This window comes from Canis aureus, chromosome 32, assembly GCF_053574225.1.
Source record: "Canis aureus isolate CA01 chromosome 32, VMU_Caureus_v.1.0, whole genome shotgun sequence".
Lineage (NCBI taxonomy): Eukaryota > Metazoa > Chordata > Mammalia > Carnivora > Canidae > Canis > Canis aureus.
In genome coordinates, this window is record NC_135642.1 from 9446772 (window position 1) to 9466275 (window position 19504).

The following is a 19504-nucleotide window of genomic DNA, read 5'->3' on the forward strand; positions in this document are numbered from 1 at the left end:
GTCTCAAGGGGCTGTTGTCTCTGGATATTCCTCTCTGGGGCTATATCTTAAAAATAAAGAGAATTAGATTTAAAATTCATGTCAGGCACAGCAATAGTGTTTTTCTAATTAAAAAAAAATCAGGAATTCTCCTACTTGCAGATAATTTTTTTTCTGAATTGTAAATTTATTTTATGAAAAGTTTTACAAAGGGATACAAATTAAATGACATTTAATTTGTTAAAAAGAATAAAATTATATTGAATTGGCTATGCTTCAGAAATTCTAGGGTACCTGCAAGTAGCCTTAGGTTATAAATGCAAATATATTTCATTACAATTTTGTTCTACAATCAATGCATCCTTCATAAGTAAGCTGAATAGAGCCAGACTGTGTGATAAATATCACTTTCAATCAATGGCACCTGAGGTCCTGTATCCTATTGGAATCTTTTAGATGGTTGAACCTTTTGGAGATGGCTTCATTATTTGGCATCTACCTGTGAAGATTTGGGTCATAAGTATAAACTTCCATAACTTTGGATCAAAAGAGGCTACAAAGCCTCTTTCAGATACACTGAGAAAGGACCATTTATAGTAGTGAATAATAGAGGACACTTTTGGCTTCTTTTGGGGGAAATCTGAAAATTAAATACTTGTAAGACTACTGCTTCGAACAAAAGGCTTTATTTTTGTAATCAAATTATAAAAATGTAATAAATCAGAGAACTACAAAGATACAATATGTCAATTTAGGTCCCTCTGCCAGGACTATGTCCTAACCTGTTTTCTGTCTTACCTTCTGCTATTTGAATGTATGTATCACTATTTATCAGTGTGGCTCTTTCCCTACATTTATTTTATGTGGTGATGATTATTTGTGTTCTTGGATATTAGCTAGACTTGGAAAATGAAATCTAATTTGGGCCATGGAGCCAAACAGACCGTATATACCTTTACATTTTTGAGATTGTAGTGTTTACCATTTCAGATGATTCTTTAGTTCAGAGCACTTGGGTATTTTTTGTCCATTTAGCATCTTGGAGCTTTGGAAAGGAATCAATTGTTAGTATTTTCCCAATGAATCAGATTTGCTCTGTTCTTCTGGTTCTACTTGTAGGTATAGCCATAGTTGGTCAGCCATGCCGATGCTGTTGGGAATGCAGAATTAGGTACATGTTTTTTTGGCACAGTTGAAGCAAGGAGTATTTTATTGCCATCCCGGTAGATTTAAGCTTCTTATCCTTTAAAGTCACCCAGACTTCTGGCTTGTCATCTCTTTCAAATCTCACTACTTGTGCTTCCTGGTTTGCCCTTTCATTTTAGATTCATTCTGTATCTCCTTGGTGCTCAGGGAGTCCAACAATGGCAGCACCAACTGCTGGAGAGTGAAACATTCCATCTCACCATAGGGATTTTATTTTGCTTAATGCCAAATTACTTATTCAATATGGGGTGGTAAACAAAATGTAGTAAAGCTAGGAGAAACTACTCTTATCTTTGCTAATAAACACAACTCATATTTAAAATTACTTCTAAAATATGTCCTTCTTCTGTAATCTTATACTGGCTGGCATTCTCTGAAGAGAATCTAATCACCCAATATGATATATTTCCTTTGTTTTTGTGTTAAGTAAACATTTTGTTTAAAATACTCCTTAACATTTCTTATCCACTTAAAATGTCATTTTTCTGCGACGCCTGGGTGGCTCAGCAGTTGAACGTCTGCCTTTGGCTCAGGGCGTGATCCCAGAGTCCTGGGATCAAGTCCTGCATTGGGCTCGGCATGGAGCCTGCTTCTCCTCCCTCTTCCTGTGTCTTTGCCTCTCTCTCTGTGTTTTCCATGAATAAATAAATAGAATTTTTTAAAAATGTCATTTTTCCTTTATTTCTTCTCCTGAACTATTTTTAAGACCTTACTATATGCAAAGAACTAATTGGTACAATTTTTAACCTTGAGAAACTTATGAGCGAGTGTGGGGAACAGATGAGTGGAAATAACTATATGACAATACAAACTGCTAACCTTTATGGAGGTTCATATTATGTACTAGATATTGTATGAAGATCACAGGGAATCTCATTTAATACTCAGAATAACACTGTGAGGTAGGTTAACGTTGCTTTCACTCTAACAGATGGAGAGATAGGTTCAGGGACTTTGGATTTTTGGCCTAGGTTGAAGAAACTATGTTTTCTAACTTCAAAGCAGAGAGAATTTTACATGTTGACTCACAATGTTTCCAAAGGCAGAAATGTGGACTGAAGATAATACATATCCTAAAAAGTGATACAGATCAAATTCACTGAGGACACAGAGAAGAGATATGGATAGGTGGGAAAGGTGAGATCAGGAATAGATTTGTGGAGTAGCTGGTAATTAAATGGAATCTTGTATGACATCAGCGTGTTAAGATAGTGTGTATCTTTTGATGTATAATTAACCTTCCTTAAAAATGGAAGCACATAATCAGTGTGAGACTAACATTGCCAAAGAAAGTATTAACCACCAAATATTTCAGTATGAAAAACTATTCAATATATTTTACAAAAAAAAAAACTTGCAAAAAATGTCCTTTGAGATGATAACGGAAGAGAGAGTAGGAGTCTTTACCTTGGTGAATAAAAGATTGAGATTCGTTAATGTGTCAAGTTTGGATCGTCATTGTAATGAGAAAAGACAATCTACCTCACTTTTAGTTCTCTACATGTTCACTAATAGTTTAAAGGCACACTGGAGTTGAGAAGTTGATGCTAGTAAAAATTAATTTTGTTCACTTGATACAATTGAAAAATAAAAATACTTTGGAAAAAAGATCCAGTTTATTAAAGTCTATAAGGCTTCATTAGAGATTGGGCTTATTGCCTTCGTTGGGGGAAGAAAAGGGATAGTATCTGGCTATAAGATACATATAAAAATATATTAAAATATATAGTATTAAATATAATAATATAAAATATATATGAAAATTCATTTAATGATGTACTATAAAAATAATAAAAAGAAATTAATTTTATTAGCTATGATATTTGCTTTAATTAACTCATTAGTGTTAATTGTTTAATGATTTAAACAGATCAGTACAAGACAAAAATTGAAAAACAGTAAATGATTTATAGGTAATTTGGAAGTATATTGGTAAAAACTTGAGTGATAGCCAGCTATCTCTTTTACTGGAAGAGTAGTCTGTGGTTCACATAAAATAATTCATTAAAATTTTTATTTTTGTATATTACAGACATACACAAAAGAAAATACAATAAAATAGTATAATGAACCGTATGTTCCCATTACCTAGAGTCAGTAGGTCTCAACCTTGTTGCCAAACGTGTTCGATTTATCTCCATCCCTTAATTTTTATTTATGCTGGAATCTTTTAAAAGAAACTTCAGACATTCATGCTGTTTAACTCTAAATACTTCATTATATGTTGCTAACAACCGAGAGATTTTTAAAAATGTAGTCACAATGCCAGTATCACGTTTAGAAAGGCAGTAACATTCTATCAGCTAGTACCTAGTCCATACTCAAATTTCAACTGTTCTAAAAATGTCTCTTTTACAGGTGGCTTATTCAATAAGAGATCCAAACAAGGCCTAAGCAGTACATTTTATTTGGTTGTCTCTTTAAGTCTATAACAGATCCTCCTCATTTCTTTAGCAGAAATAAGATCAGAAATAAGAATTGTCCTTTAGAATATTCTATATTTTGGATTTGGCTGTTTATTTCCTTGTCATATCAAATAACTTGTTTCTTTACCCTCTGCTTTTCATAAATGGTAGTAATATGTAGAAGTTCGATTATATTCAGGATAAGATGACTCATTTTAAATTTATTAGATGACTCTAAATTTATTAGAAATGCTTGCAAAAGACAATTGTCAGTATGTTATAGAATTATTTAGTGTCTCGGGTAAGTGAGTCTATACATACAGTAAAAATGATGTACATTTTACATATAATAAAATAGACAGTTCTCAAGTATCCAATTTGAAGAGTTTTGACAATACTATAGTCCCATTTACCCACTATCCAAAACAAGCCATGGTACAATCTCACCACCCCAGGGGGTTCCTTTTTGCCCCTATCTGGTCAGTCTTCCCTCCCAAAGGTAACCATTCTCTGATTCCATTCAGCACACCCTAGTTTTACTAGTTCTTGGATTTTATATAAAAGGCTTCCTCAAGAAAGGAAGCCTTGTTTTCCTCAAGAAAACACTTTTATGAATCATCCTTATTGTTGCATGAATTGATAGTTCTTACCTTTTTATTGCCGAATAGGATTCTTACCTTTTTATTGCCGAATAGGATTCTGTTGTATAACTATTCCTCAACTTGTTTATCAATTCTGCTGAGGAACATCTGAATTGTGTCCAGTTTTCGGCTGCTATGGATATTCTTTTCCTTCAGCTTTATTGAAGTGTAGTTAAAAATGAAATTGTAATATATTTAAAGTGTACAAATGTGATGATTTGATATATATACACATTGTGAAAGAATTCCCACCATTGAGTCCATTAGTACGTGTCCATTCATTCATTCATTCATGCATTCACTAAGAACAATTAAATTCCACTCTTTTAGCAACTTTTAATCATACAAGGGCACCTGGGTGGCTAAGTAGGTTGGGTGCCAGACTCTTGGTTTCAGTGCAGGCCATGATCTCATGATCTCAGGGTCGTGAGATGGAGTCATTCCCCCACCCCACACCCGGATGGCCCTGAGCTCAGTTCAGAGTCCGCTTGAGATTCTTTCTCCCTGCCTCTTTCTCTCCCTCAGCAACTCACCACGTTCACATGCTCTCTCCCCCCTCAAATAAATAAAATCTTTAAAATTTTTTAAATTAAAAATATAGTAAACATTTTTTTGGGGGAGGCATACACTTTCATCTCTCTTGGGTAAAAACCAAGATATAATCTCTAAGTTATCCTTCTGGAATTTAAGAAAATTTGCCTTATTGTAAGGTTGCAAAGATCTTCTGTAAGATTGCAAAGTTCTAGCTTTCATGTTTAGGTCTATAATCCACTTTGAATTGATTTTTGGGTATGGTGTGAAGTAGGGGTCCAGGGTCTTTTTTCATCCAGACATCTATCTGTACAGTCTTTCCAGCACCATTTGTTAACAAGACACTGCTTTCCCCAAAGAATCTTATGCCTTTGTTGAAAATCAATTGCTTGTTTACATGTAGATATATTTACATCTCCGTATTCCAATAATAAACTGTCCTGATTAGTTTAGCTTTAGAGCAAGTGTTGAATTCAGAAGGTGGAAAATTTTCAACTTTGTCTTTTCAAGGTTGTTTAGACTATAGTTTGCATTTCCAAATAAGTTTTAGAATCACTGTATCAATTTCGTCAAAAGATGTTGCCAGTACTTGGTTACTTTTGTGGGATCTATAGATCAATTTGAAGGTAATGAATACTTAATATAAAGTCTGCCAATCAAGAACATGGTATCTCTTTCTGCTTATTAAGATCTTTACATTTCTTAGCAAAGCTTTATAGTTTTCAAGACAGATATAATAAATAACATTTGGTAAAATTATTCCTAAGTATTTGATTTTTTAATGCTTTCTAAGTTTTTTTTTAATTTCAGATTTCCTTTTTAAAGCTAGTATAGAGAAATAAAACTGATTTTTGTATTTCAACCTTATATCTTGCAATGCATTAAATTTACTTATTAGTTGTAATAGTTTTCCCTCCCCATGAATTTCTTAGGGTTTTCTTGTACTTAGTCATATCATCTTGGGAATAAAGAACACTTTTCTTTTTATTATCTTTCTAATATCAATGCCTTCTGTTTATTCTTCTTGCCTTATTGCAATGACTACCACTTCCAGTAAGTACAATGTTAAAATAGTGAGAATAGACATTCTTATACCTCTTGGGGAGAAAGTAGTCAATATTTTGCCATTAAATTTGTTTGTGACTGTATGTTTTTAATAGTTGCCCTTTATCAGATTGAGAAAATTCTCTTATTTTTAGTTTGCTGAGAATTTTATCACAAATAAGCATTAAATTTTGTTAAATACTTTTATCCATTTGTTATCATATGATTTCTTCTTTTTTTATGTTAATGTGATGAATTATATTGATTTGTGATTATTAAATCAACTAAATTCCTTGTATATAAGCCATTAATTATGTAATGTATCAACCATTTTATATATTGCTGGGTTTGATTTATTAATGTTTTGTTGAGGATTTTTATGTATATTCATAAGTGACTTTTATCTGTAATTTTATTTCCTTAAATTTTTTTTGGTAATATCCTTGTCAAATTTGTAATTTGAGCTATTGTGACCCCATAAGTGACTTGAGAAATGTTTCTTTCCTTCTCCTCTATTTTGTAAGAAGTTTTGTGTAAGCTTGGTATTATTTCTTCTGAAATGTTTAGTAGAATTTACCAGTTAAGCCATATGGATCTCAAATTTGTGTATCTGTGTGTGCATGTCTATAAAATTTGAATTTTATTTCTCCTATTATATATGGGGCTTTCTATTTTTGTGTGTATCCATTTTGGTAAGTTGTATTTCTCAAAGAATTTCCATTTCACCTATAGTCAATTTAATGGCATATAATTTTTAAATTATTTTCTTATTTTTCTTTTAATAACTATAGGCCTTGTAGCACTATTGCCTCTTCCATTCTAGAAATTTGTTTTTTTCTTTTTTCTTGGCTAATCCTGCTAGAATTTTATAAAATATATTAATCTTTTCAAAGAACTAACATTTACGTTGTTTAGTTGGTGTGTTGTTTTGTTTTCCATTTCATCAATGAGATCAAATGAGATCATTTTCCTCAAACATTTCTTCTTTAATCAGGAGTTCAAATCAATAAATTTCTTTCAAGCATTGCCTTAGCTACATCTTACAAATGTGTATGTATTGTATCTTCATCCTTACTCAATTTGAGTATTTTATTTATTTTATTTTTTAAAGAGGTGTTATTTATTTATTTGAGAGAAAGTGTGAGAGAGAAAGAGAAAGGGTGAATAGGGGGAGGGGCTGAGGGAGAAGCAGGCTCCCCACTGAGCAGGGTGCCTGATGCAGGATTCAATCAGAGGACCCTGTGATCATGACCTGAGCTGAAGGCAGATGCTTAACTGACTGAGCCACCCAGGTGCCCCATTGAAATATTTAAAAAATTTTCCTAGCAGTTTATTCTTTATTTCATGGGTTGTTTAGATGTGTGTGATTATTTTCTAAATAGTTTGAGGTTTTCTGTATATGATTTTTAATTTAATACTGTTATAGTCAAAGAAATATTCTGTATGATTTCATTTTCTTGACAGTTTTTAGACTTCTTTTATGACCCAGCACATGATTTGTTTTGCTATCTCACGTGCATTTTAAAATTTGTGTCTCAGAGTTGTTGGATGGAATGTTCCATAAATATTAATTTGTCCAATTTGGTTGGTAATATCATTCAGAGTTTCTCTATTTTTACTTACCTTTTATTGTAGTTGGTTCTATTAGTCTAGCAATTAAAATCTCTATCATTGTGAATTTGTCTACTTATCCAGAGGGATGTTAAAAATCTCTATCATTAAAAAAATATCTCTATCATTATTTGTTTCCTCATTATACTTAAAGTGCACATCTTAAAGACGTATAGTTGAGTCTTACTTTTTAAATCCAGTCTGAAAATTTCTGCCTTTTTCACGTAGCACATTTATATTCGATGCAATTATTTATATTATTGGATTTAATTCGTCATTGTGGCATTTATTTTCTATTTGTACCATCTGATCTTCCTTTGCTTCTCTTTTTTTGCTTTCTTTTCACTTAATCAAATACTTTTAAGAATTATACTTTACTTCCTTAATGGGTTGTTTTTATTACTTTTTCGTGTATGTTCTAGGGAGTATAATATTCATCTTTTACTTATCACTGTCCACCTTCACATATTAGAAGCAATGTAGAAAACTTGCAACAGCATAATTCTATTTAATCTCCCTCTTATTCACAAATATATATTGTGAATATGTATTTTATATATATTTTACTTTCTTATATCTTATTATCTTATTACTTTTTCTTTACATTGTCAATAGTCCTAAATTAAGTATAAATATATATGCAAAGGCACCAATTGTATTTAAGTATACTATATATAATTAGAATTTCATATATAAAATATATTTAAATATATAACCAAAATATAATTATATAATATGTACTATGTAATATAGTATATACTTATATAATAAAATATAATGGTTATAATTAATTATAGATAATAGATCAGTAACAGATTAATAATTATGATAATATAACATTACTTTCTCCTACTTATATATTATTATATTTATATGTAATATATATTTATATGTATTGTAATATACTTACAACTACACACTGTAATATATAAGTATGTTTTTATATATATTATATTTATATGTAATATATAAGTATATTATATTTATATGTAATATATAATAATAACATATAATATATATTTACATATATTTGTAAAAAGCTCATATTTATCCACATAGTTACTCTTTCTGGTGATTTATATTTTTTCCTTGTATATACAAGATACAAGATACATCTAGCTTGTATTATTTTCCTTAATACTAACATTTTCCATGAGCATTTTGCATAGATTATTTATTGATATAAATATAAATATATATTATATATAAATATAAATATGATATAAATATAAACCTCTTTGTCTATTTGAAATGTCTATTTAGTTTTTATTTCTGGGGGATATATTTGCTATATACAGCATTCTGTTTCTGCTTTCAGTACTTTAAAGTTGTTATTCCATTGCCTTCTGGCTTTTTTCCCCTAATGAGTATTCAGCCATTATTGTTATTATTCTGTTCTCTTGCATGTAAGTTGTTTTTTTGTCTAGATGTCATTAAGATTTTCTCTCTCTCTCTCTTTTTTTTTTTTTTTTGTTCTAGCAATTCTACTATGTTGTGCCAAGAGTGTATGGGTTGATATATTTCATTAATTTTGAAAAATTAGCAGCCATTATCTCTTTAAAATAATTCTCTGCCCCATTGTCTCTCTTTCTTTGTCTCTCCCTAGAACTCAAATTATATATATGCTAGATAATTTGAAATCATTCAATAAGTCTTGGATTCCCTGTTCAGTTTAGATTTTTTTTTTCTTTTTGTATTTCTGTTTTATTTCTATTGTTGTTTTCCAGTTCAGTGATCTTTTCTTCTGGTGTGTCCAGTATGCTCTTGTGTCCAATGAATGAATTTTATACTTCTTATATTGTTGTAGCATTTCTACTTAGCTTTTAAAAATAATCTTACATGTCTTCTGAAATTTTCAACCTCTTCCTTCCTCAGTTTTTACTAGATTCTGTAACACATTTACCAGAATTATTTTAAATTTCAGGTTAGCTAAATTCAATATTTGGGTTATCTGTCAGGTTGCTCCTGTCTCTTCCTTATTGGTCACATTTTCCTACTTCTTCACATGTTTCAAATTTTTATTCAATTTTAATCTATGGCAGTCTTTTGTGTCAATAACATTAGAAACTACCAGCAAAGGGCTTTCCCCTTCCGCTGTCAGGTTGCTAGGATTGGTGCTCAGTCTAATCTGCAGTTGAGCTGAACACAGACTTTGTGACAGATTTAGTTAGATCCAATTTGCCACTGGCTTCAAATAGTTTGAAGTCAGGATCAGCACTGTATTTTCAGTAGGGCTTGAGATATGAGCACCAGTAATTCTGTAGAGATACTTCTGTGTTAAGAACTCAATCCCTAACTCTTTGAGTTACTGGAAGTTCTTTTTGCTCTCCAGACTTGTCCTGACTTTTTGTATCTGAGGACATTTCTGTCTATGCAGGTTCTCTAATCCATTGATGCACCTACAGGATTGCTCAGTTTTCTTACCCCACTCCCAGCCTTCAGTGGGCTACTGCTCCCAAATCAGTGAAAGACCCAGTGAATATGTCCTGTTCAACTCAGGAAGAAGTAGCTCTTCTACTCTTTCCCTTCCTGCAGCCTGCAGCATTTAGTGGCTTCTGCCCTGTGCTTTGATGAAGTCTCTGTGTGCCTGGGGGAGATGTTTCTCCAGTCTTTAGCATTGTCTCTAACCACTTAGTGATGGCCTTTTGGAAAAGAGTTGATGAGTGGGTACAGACTCATTCTGTGATGAGGGCTCTTTGAGACTGTAATCTGTCATACTAACCACATGTAGCTATTTATTGTTAAAGATTAAGCTGGTTTCTCCTTACCTTCGTCTACTATTGTTTGCCCAGCATTAAAAGCAGCTATATGACTCTGTCTTAGGAAAGACTTGTCCATTTAAACATTTAATTCCCTTAGTTTTTTTTTCCTTTTTTTAAATCACCAGCTATCTAATGTTCAAAAACTCTAATTTTCTACTTTTACCTGTTTTGTTTTGATTTTTAAGGTAAGGATGATGGTTGTATTGTTTCCTATTGTTGCTGTAAATAATTAACACAAATTTAGTGTCTTCTACAATGTAAATTTATCACAGGCATACTTCAGAGATATTGTAGGTTTGGTTCTAAACCATTGCAACAAAATGAATATCACGATAAAATGAGTCAAATGAATTTTTTGGTTGTCCAGCACATATAAAAGTTATGTTTACATTATTCTGTAGTCTATAGAGTGTGCAATAGCATTATGTCTACAATAATGTACATACCTTAATTTAAAAATGCTTTATTGCTAAAACATGCTAACTATTGTCTGAACTTTCAGTGACTTGTAATCATTTTGCTGGTAGGGTATCTCGCCATTATGTTGATGGCTGCTGACTGAACAGGGTAATGGTTGCTGAGGGCTGAGGTGGCTGTGGCCATTCCTTAAAAAAAGACAATAATGAATATTCCTGTATCAATTGACTCTTCCTCTCATGAATGATTTCTCTGTGGTGCTTTTTGATAGCATTTTACCCTCAGTAGAACTTCTTTCAAGATTGAAGTCAATCCTTTCACAGCTTGCCACTGCATCATCAACTCAGTTTGTATATATTTAAATCTTTTGTTATCATTTCAACAATCTTCGCAGTATCTCTACCAGCAGTAGATTCCATTTCGAGAAACCACTTTTGTTGATCATCTATAAGAAGCAACTCCTCTTCCGTTACAGTTTTATCATGAGACTGTAGCAATTCAGTGATATCTTTAGGCTCTACGTCCAATTCTTGTTCTTTTTGCTCTTTCTACCACCACATCTGCACTTATTTCCTCCACTGAAGTCTTGAATCCTTCAACATCATTCATGAGGATGGGAATCAACTTCTAAACTCTTGTTCATGTTGCTATTTTGCCCTCTCCTCATGAATCAAAAATATTCTTAATGGCATCTAGAATGGTAAATCATTTCCAGAGGGTTTTCAGCTTCCTTTGCCCAGATCCATCAGAGGAATCAGCTATAGTCTTATGAAATGTATTTCTTAAATAATAAGACTTGGAAATCAAAAACAGTCTTTGATCGGTGGGATACAGAATGGATATTGTGTTAGCAGGCATGAAAACAACATTAATCTCATTATACATATCCATAAGAGCTCTTGAGTAAACAGGTGCATCGTCAATGATGAGTCATATTTTGAAAGCAATCTTCTTTTTTTTTTTTTTCCTGAGCAATTGTTCTCAACTGTGGGCTTAAAATATTCAGTAAACCATGTTGTAAACAGATGTGCTGTCATCTAGACTTTGTTGTTGCATTTCCAGAACACAGGCAGAATATATTTAACATGATCCTCAAGGACCTTAGGAGTTTTGGAATGGTAAATGAGCACTGGCTTCAACTTCAAGTCACCAGCTGCATTAGCCCCTAAAGGGAGTCAATCTGTTCTTTGAAGCTTTGAGGCCAATAAAAGGCTGTTTTACCTACATTGAAAATATGATGTTTAATGTAGCCACCTTCATTAATAAGCTTAGTGAGCTCTTCTAGATAACTTATTGCAGCTTCTACATCAGAACTTATTGCTTCGCTTCACCTTATGCTTCATGTTACAGAGATAGCTACCTTTTCTTAACCTCATGAATCAACCTTCCAATTTTTCGTCTGTAGCTTCCTTATATCTTTCAGTCTTCATAGAATTGAAGAGAGTTAAGGCCTTTCCCTGGTTTAGGCTTTTGGGAAAAGAAATACAGTGGCTGGTTGGTTGGATGTCTTATCCAGAACACTAGAACTTTCTCCATATCAGCAATAATGTTGTTCCACTTTCTTATCATTCATGTGTTTTCTAAAGTAGCACTTTTAATTTCCTTCAAGAACTTTGACTTTACATTCATAACTTAGAAAATAATTTGGTACAAGAAGCCTAGCTTTCAGCTTAGTTCAGCTTTCAACATGCCTTCCCCACTAAGCTTAATCATTCCTAGGTTCTGATTTAGAATGAGAGACATGCGACTCTTCTTGTCTCTTGAACATTTAGAGGCTATTGTAGGGTGATTAAGTGGCATAATTTCAAAATTGTTATATCTCAGGGAATAGAAAGGCTCAAGGAGATGGAGAGAAGTGAGAGAATGGCTGGTTGGTAGTGGAACATTCAGAACACATACAACATTTATCCACTAAGTTTGCCATTTTATGTGGGGGTGATTTGCAGTGTCCTGCCCCCATTACAATAGTAACATCAAAGATCACAGATCACCGTAACAAATATAATGATAATGAAAAAGTTTGAAATATGCAACAATTACCAAAATGTGACTCAGAGACATAAAGTGAGCCAATGCTTTTAGAAAAATGGCACCAAGAGACTCAATGTTGCCACACACCTTCAATTTGTAAGAAAAAAAAATGCAGTATCTGTGAAGTGCAATAAAGTGAAGAACAGTAATATGAGGCATACTTTTATTTTACATTTCTGGTGGTCAGAAGTATGAAATGTTGAATGCAACAGGGCAGTATTCCTTCTGGAGGCTCTAAGGGACAATTCATTTCCTAGCCTTTTCTAGCTTCTAGAGGCCACAGCCTTCCTGGGCCCCTGCCTCCTTTTTTCTGTCTTTAAAGAGCATCCCTTCCCTTCCCGCTTCTTTCATCACATCTCCTCCTTTCTCACTCTGATTCTTTCCCCTCCCTCTAACCACAAGGACCCTTGTGATTACATTGGATCCACTTGGATAATATGGGCTAATTTCCACATTTCAATAGCATTAATTTGATCAAATAGGCAATTTCTCTATGCTGTGTAGGATTATATGTTCATGGATGTCAGAGATTAGGACATGGACATCTTTGAGGGACTATTATTCAGTCTGCTACAGTGGTCTATTGCAACTTCCTATTTCCTAACAAAAATTGGACATCAAGATATCATTTAAAATTATGTTTTATTTCTAAGAACCTTCACAAAGAAAACTCTTATAAATAAATGTTTCCTCATGGTTTACAGCTAAATGTTTCTTCTTTTTCATGGTAAAGCAGAGGAAAATCTAACAGGCTGGAGTATTCAGGCCTGTTACAAATCTGTATTGTTAACTTATCTTCTTTGACTTTCTGATAGCTCAAACAGGGACTGTTATCCTTCACGAATCTATTGTGTTCAATGCCATAGAAAAGGTCCTGATTAAGAATAACATGATAGGAACTCAATAAACAAGAGTTCATTCAACTTCATTTTCTGTTTTCTTCAATATATCAAAGTAGAAGAATAAGAACAGAAAATTAGAACTGCAAACATGCAGTGGCAACAGCGTCAAAGTTGAGAATTCCCTTTTGAAATACTTGCCAACTATTGTTTTTGGCCTTTACCTTGGTGAAACTGAGGTTTATCTTGTAGATACTCAACCATGTAAAAGTTCACAGTTATATGCCATATGATTGGCATCTTTTTGTTTTGTCTACTGTCTTGAGAATTCTTGTTTCCCAGTTCAGACCCAATATCCCTACATGGTGGAAATATGTCTAATGCTACATTTCTCCAACCTTTACTTATTTCCATAGTAATTGGCCCCAGAAGAAATAAGATCTTGTGTTGTCATCAGAGTAACTTGGCAATGGCTGACAGAGTGATATCAGAACTCCATATACAAATCTTCCTTTTGTGGGCAGTTTTACCCCAAATGAATGTCTACTCAGTACAATTAGTCATTTCAGTACCCTATATTTTAGAACTATTCATATGTTGGTTTATAAATAGCTGGCATAGAAAAGTGGTTTTGGTTTAATAATGCCCTCTATTTTAGATGACACTAAGTACCCTGTTATTCCTGGGAAAATAAATAATAATATACCTCTTACAAAATGCTAATCCCATTCCATTATTATTAGTTCATCCTATGGGATAGGGTTGAGACAATGTGACACTTAAGTAAAAGCATGAGTGGTAATTACACTTTAAGATGTCCCATAATTAAAATAAAACCTTTAGAAAAGGGAACATTTTCCATAGTTAGTTTATAACATCTCTTGCAAGTTTTCACTATGTCCATTTTTACATTTCAAGTAATAAAGGCCATGTGACAGTATTGTGTATCACCAATGTCGAAGCACAATTGCAACTGACATGTAGCTTTTACTTTCCTCTTTTCTAGAACAAAGTCCATGTACGGGAGCACAGCACTTCCAGCTACTGATACATCACGATAGGCAGGCTAAAGAACACAGATACGACAATCTGCCTGGCTGACTTCTGCTACACCTTGGGAATCATGGACTAGGTCTCAGCAGTTAAGAGCTGTGCACCCACACACCGCAGAGTGCTCTGATTGCAGCAGGTAGGTGGCTTGGGTAAGGGAGAACTTGAGAGAGGCAGGAGTCCAACATAATGTGATGTGTGATTTACTGGAGCTTGTGGGGACACATGCTATAATTGTACGGTTGGTACCATGTCTGATTGTTGTGTCTTTCATACCCTCTGGAGGTCAGCCCCCCTGCAAGTGACAACCCACTGGAGCTTTTATTGTGAGTGCAATCGAGACATATGAAATGAATAGCAACTGATTAATCGAAGCTAGTTACATTTTTGGAAAACAAATCAAAGTGATTTGCATGAATCACAGTTTGTTACATAATACATTTTGAGGGCACAAATTACCTTTTTAAAGCCTAAGACACATATATACACAGTGGCACAAACAGAAATATAATAAACTGGGCTATAACTACATAATTCACATTGAATACTGGATGCCAAAACGGATGTGAAACAAATGATTTTCCAATAAACTACTCAGGCAGAGCCATATCTGTTCTAAAATTTCAATTGAATATTATTTATAAGACCAATAATTCTTCACAATTGTTAACCATGGGATGATGGAACAATGTGTTTTACATATTAGTTTGGGGGGTTTGTGTATTCCCAGGTTGGGAACTGATTTGTAGTCATGTCCCAGAAGATAGGGTAAATAAATAGTAAGTCTGAGAGAAGTACTTAGGTGGAAGAAAACTTACAGGGTGAAATCATTATTGCCTTTTTCTAGTTTGGAATAAAAACTGCAGTAAAAATAGTGTTGTCAGCATTAAAGAAAATATCATCATAATAGATTTCCCTGAATCTGATATCTGTAGCAGATTTTAAGAAGAGTTTTTAAAATATTTTTTCTTCAACTTATTATGTGCCATTCTTCTTGTTAAAAGCTCGACTATTAAAAAAAATAAAAAAATAAAAGCTCGACTATTAGATATTAATACAAATAAAAACTGGACTTTAACCTTTGTTAATAGCTACTTTTAGTATTAGCAGTTTCTCCTTTTTGGTTTGGTCTTAGGCATAATATATATATCCATTTTATATAGATAGATAGATAGATAGATAGATAGATAGATAGATAGATAGATACACACATACACGGATGATGGGTGTTAAGGAAGACACTTGGGATGAACACTGGGTGTTGTTTGTAAGTGATAAATCACTAAGTCCTACACCTGAAACTAGTATTACACTACACTGTATATTAACTAACCAGAATATTAATGAAAACTTGGAATAAGAAAAAAAAAAAAGAAACGACTCTTCAGTTTTCTTGTCTCATGACTCCTAACTACAAGTGTAAATATCCTTTGAGAGTATGTTGGGTCCCTTTCTTACTACCCCCCCCATTTCTTCCCTTATTCCTCCATTTCTTTAGACAAATGTGGAGCAAAGCACCTTTTTATATTTCTTAAGTGCAAAATCTTCCTTCATGTAACAGAAATTTATCTAAGTTAATGATAAATGTAAATAATTTCTAAACATCGCATTAATTCACTGCAGCAGAAAGGACCATTCATCTTCAGAATTTTGGGATTCCATGTTCTCATTTCTATGCCTGCCATCTTGCTCCTGTTAAAGTGTCCGCTAAGAACATTTCCATAGGGAAAATCTGTGTATAGACTTTAAATGATATTTCATTTCTTTCAGAAGGAATTGCATATTCTGTAAACCTCCTAAATCTAGTATATGATTACTAAATTTCTAAGGAGGCCACCAATCATTAGTAAGTTGAGAATAGAATGGTGCATAGTTCCATTCCCAATTCACTACATTAGCTCTTGTCAATTGGAAGTGCATCACTAGAAAAATAGCATGTATTCCAAGAGATGTTTGTTTGACCTTCACTGAAGCTTTTAATCTCTATTTTTTTGTATGCATTTTATCCTTTCTTGACGAAGATACATAGTTTATTTTCCTGAATTTGAAAGGAAAGATTTGAAAAGAAACCAAAACATTTAGACAAAAATACTTTTCTTAAGTGAAGTTAGAATTTGGGGGAGTTTTTGGCCAGTAAAAATGTTAGAAAGTCAGAGATTTTTTTTTCCCCTCACAAGTGGCTACAGGAGCACCTGGGTGGCTCAATCAGTTAAGTGTCTGACTCTTGATAACAGCTCAGGTCTTGATCTCAGGGTCATGAGTTCCAGCCCCATGTTGGGCTCCATGCAGGGTGTGGAGCCTACTTAAAAAAAAAAAGTGGCTATGTTATATGAGCTAGAAAAATCACATTGATAAGTTCCTGTTTTTTCTTCTTTATTATTAATTTTAATTTTAATTGTTGTTATTTAGCAAACAGTATTATATTACCTTCAAGTGTTCAATATACTGATTTAGCAATTCAGTACATCACCCTGTGCTTGTCACAACAAGTGCACGCCTTAATCCCCTTCATGTATTTCACCCATCCCCTTAGCCACCGTCCTTCTGGTAACCATTAGTTTGTCCTGTATAATTAGAGTCTGTTTCTTGGTTTCTTTCTCTTTCTTTTTTTCCTTTGCTCATTTGTTTTATTTCTTAAACTCCACATATGAGGGAAATCATATGGTATTTGTCTCTCTCTGACTTATTTTGCTTAGTATTATACTCTCTAGCTCCATCTGTGTTGTCGCAAATGGTAAGATTTCATTCTTTTTTATGGGTGAATAATATACCATTGCACATATATACCGCATCTTCTTTATCTGTTCACCAATGGATGAACACGTGGGCTGCTTCCATGATTTAGCTATTGAAAGTAATGCTGCTCTAAATATAGGGGTGTATGTATCCCTTTGAATTAGTGTTTTTGTATTTTCCTTAGTTATTTTAATGCCATGATATTTCATAATAGGCAAAACACTGACGATTTTTTTTACACTTAGCATTGATGCTTTTTAATTTAAAGGTTTTTATGCATGTAATTTTAATATATAATCATATATTGTAATATTTTTTCTAGCTAAATGCATTTCCAACTTAAGGTGTAAACATATTAGGAAAACAAGTCTCATTTAATTAGGGTGGCCCAAAACAAAATCGTGAACTAAGGGGGATTTATCCTAGGTATTTTCTTAATTCCAGTTTTCTCATTTGAAAAACTGTTGAGGGATGCCTGGGTGGCTCAGCAGTTGAGCATCTGCCTTTGGCTCAGGTCGTGATCCTGGGGCCTGGAGATCGAGTCCTGCATCAGGTTTCCCACAGGGAACTGGCTTCTCCCTCTGCCTCTGTCTCTGTCTCTCTGTCTCTGTCTCTCATGAATAAATAGGTAAAATATTTAAAAAAAAGAAAAGAAAAATTGTTGAATGTACATAGCATTCTAATCATTATGATATGAGTAAAAGATTGAAGTACTTTCTTTAATCTTTAAAAGTTCTCAGTTAGCCAGGAAAAGTGAAGGAAAAGTGGCATGGTTTAAAGAGACTTCCTTCCATAAGGACAGAACTTGTGCAGAGATGGAATGCAAGAAGAGCATGACTTGCAAGGATCCAGTTGGAATTATGTATCCTCTTCACTGAATCTACTAACTCCAGGGACACCAGTCCATATGGCTGCCCCTTTCATGGCAGACTAGGATCAGGACCTTGCTGTCGTCTTCTCTTTCTTCACAAAATGTCACTCCATTATAGCTATTTGTGGGAGGACACTAACGCCTTTGTGTGAATATTTGCCATTGACTTCTAAGATACCGTAGACGCTATCTTCCCTATCCCCAAAGAGGGCAATGCTCTAATGGTACAAACCTTTGATGGTAGAATTTCAGGAAACAGCAGCAACAACTTGTTCCAGAGATGTTTGGGGGATCTTTCACAGCATTCATCAGAGATAGCCATTTATCTGGCCACGAATAAGCCTCACTCTGATTCCTAAATGAAATCATCTTCATAGAAACCTTATCTGAAGAAAAAAAAGAAATATATCCAATTGTGAATAACACCCTCTACTGCTGTTTACTTTGTTAAGTACAGAACAACCACTGACTCTGGTGATTCTCTGGGTAATACATATCCTGAGATGTACTTGTGACAGTCAAGACAATACAGTAATGGCTGGAGTGGTTTAAGACAGAGTATCCTGTCCCCTGAAAACACGGTTGGATGGCAGGCATGTATCTTTCCAGTAACACACCTATGAGTTAAGATGCTTCCTATTGTAGGTCAAAGGGTCTGGTGCCAAGAGGGCTCCTGATTCTGGCTTAGGCTTGTTTTACACAGTATTGGGAATTAAACTTGTTAGTTCCAGTCCCATCTTTTCCATTAGATATTCATTAATAAAAATCTAGATGCCCATTATTCATCACATCATAACCTAGTGGATGGCAGTTAATTCACCTAAAGTTTTCACATTTGATAACTTTTTCATTCGTGCTAATTGGGTTACTTGGATTTTTCCATCAATCATGGCATCTCAGGTTCTGGCTCCTCTGAAAGAATCCATTTGTGAGACATATATTACACTAGACATACACAGGCAAAATCAGTGTAGGATCTAATTTCGTGTCTGCTTTGATTGAGTGGAGGGCAAACTTGGCCCCCCAACAGATTCTTTCTCAAAAGAAGAAAATAAGGCTGAGAGGCATTGCCTTTACCTCAGCTCACTTTACTCAAGACTCCACTGATTCGGGATCCCTGGGTGGCGCAGCGGTTTGGCGCCTGCCTTTGGCCCAGGGCGCGATCCTGGAGACCCGGGATCGAATCCCACGTCGGGCTTCTTCCTCTGCCTGTTGTGTCTCTGCCTCTCTCTCTCTCTCTCTCTCTCTCTGTGTGACTATCATAAATAAAAAAAAAAAAAAAAAAATAAAGACTCCACTGACCCAGTGGCGTTAGAAAAGATTTACAGTCAAGGGGATTTTGAAGGAAGATTCATTGCAGGGAGCAGTTGGGCGCAAAGGC

General features: G+C 34.0%; 1 protein-coding gene across 4 annotated transcripts in view; it reads right to left on the bottom strand.

Moving 5' to 3' along the window:
- Positions 1 to 19504, bottom strand: part of LOC144302962 (uncharacterized) — a 776799-nt gene that overhangs the window by 87675 nt on the left and 669620 nt on the right. For 2 of the 4 annotated variants that reach the window (XR_013369974.1, XM_077880547.1), the window contains one exon: positions 16822 to 18509. Coding sequence is in view for 1 of the 4 variants with exons in the window: in XM_077880547.1 (XP_077736673.1) it covers positions 18506 to 18509 (4 nt within the window). In the remaining 3 variants the exon portion in view is untranslated. The other 2 variants (XR_013369977.1, XR_013369976.1) reach the window with 2 other exon arrangements.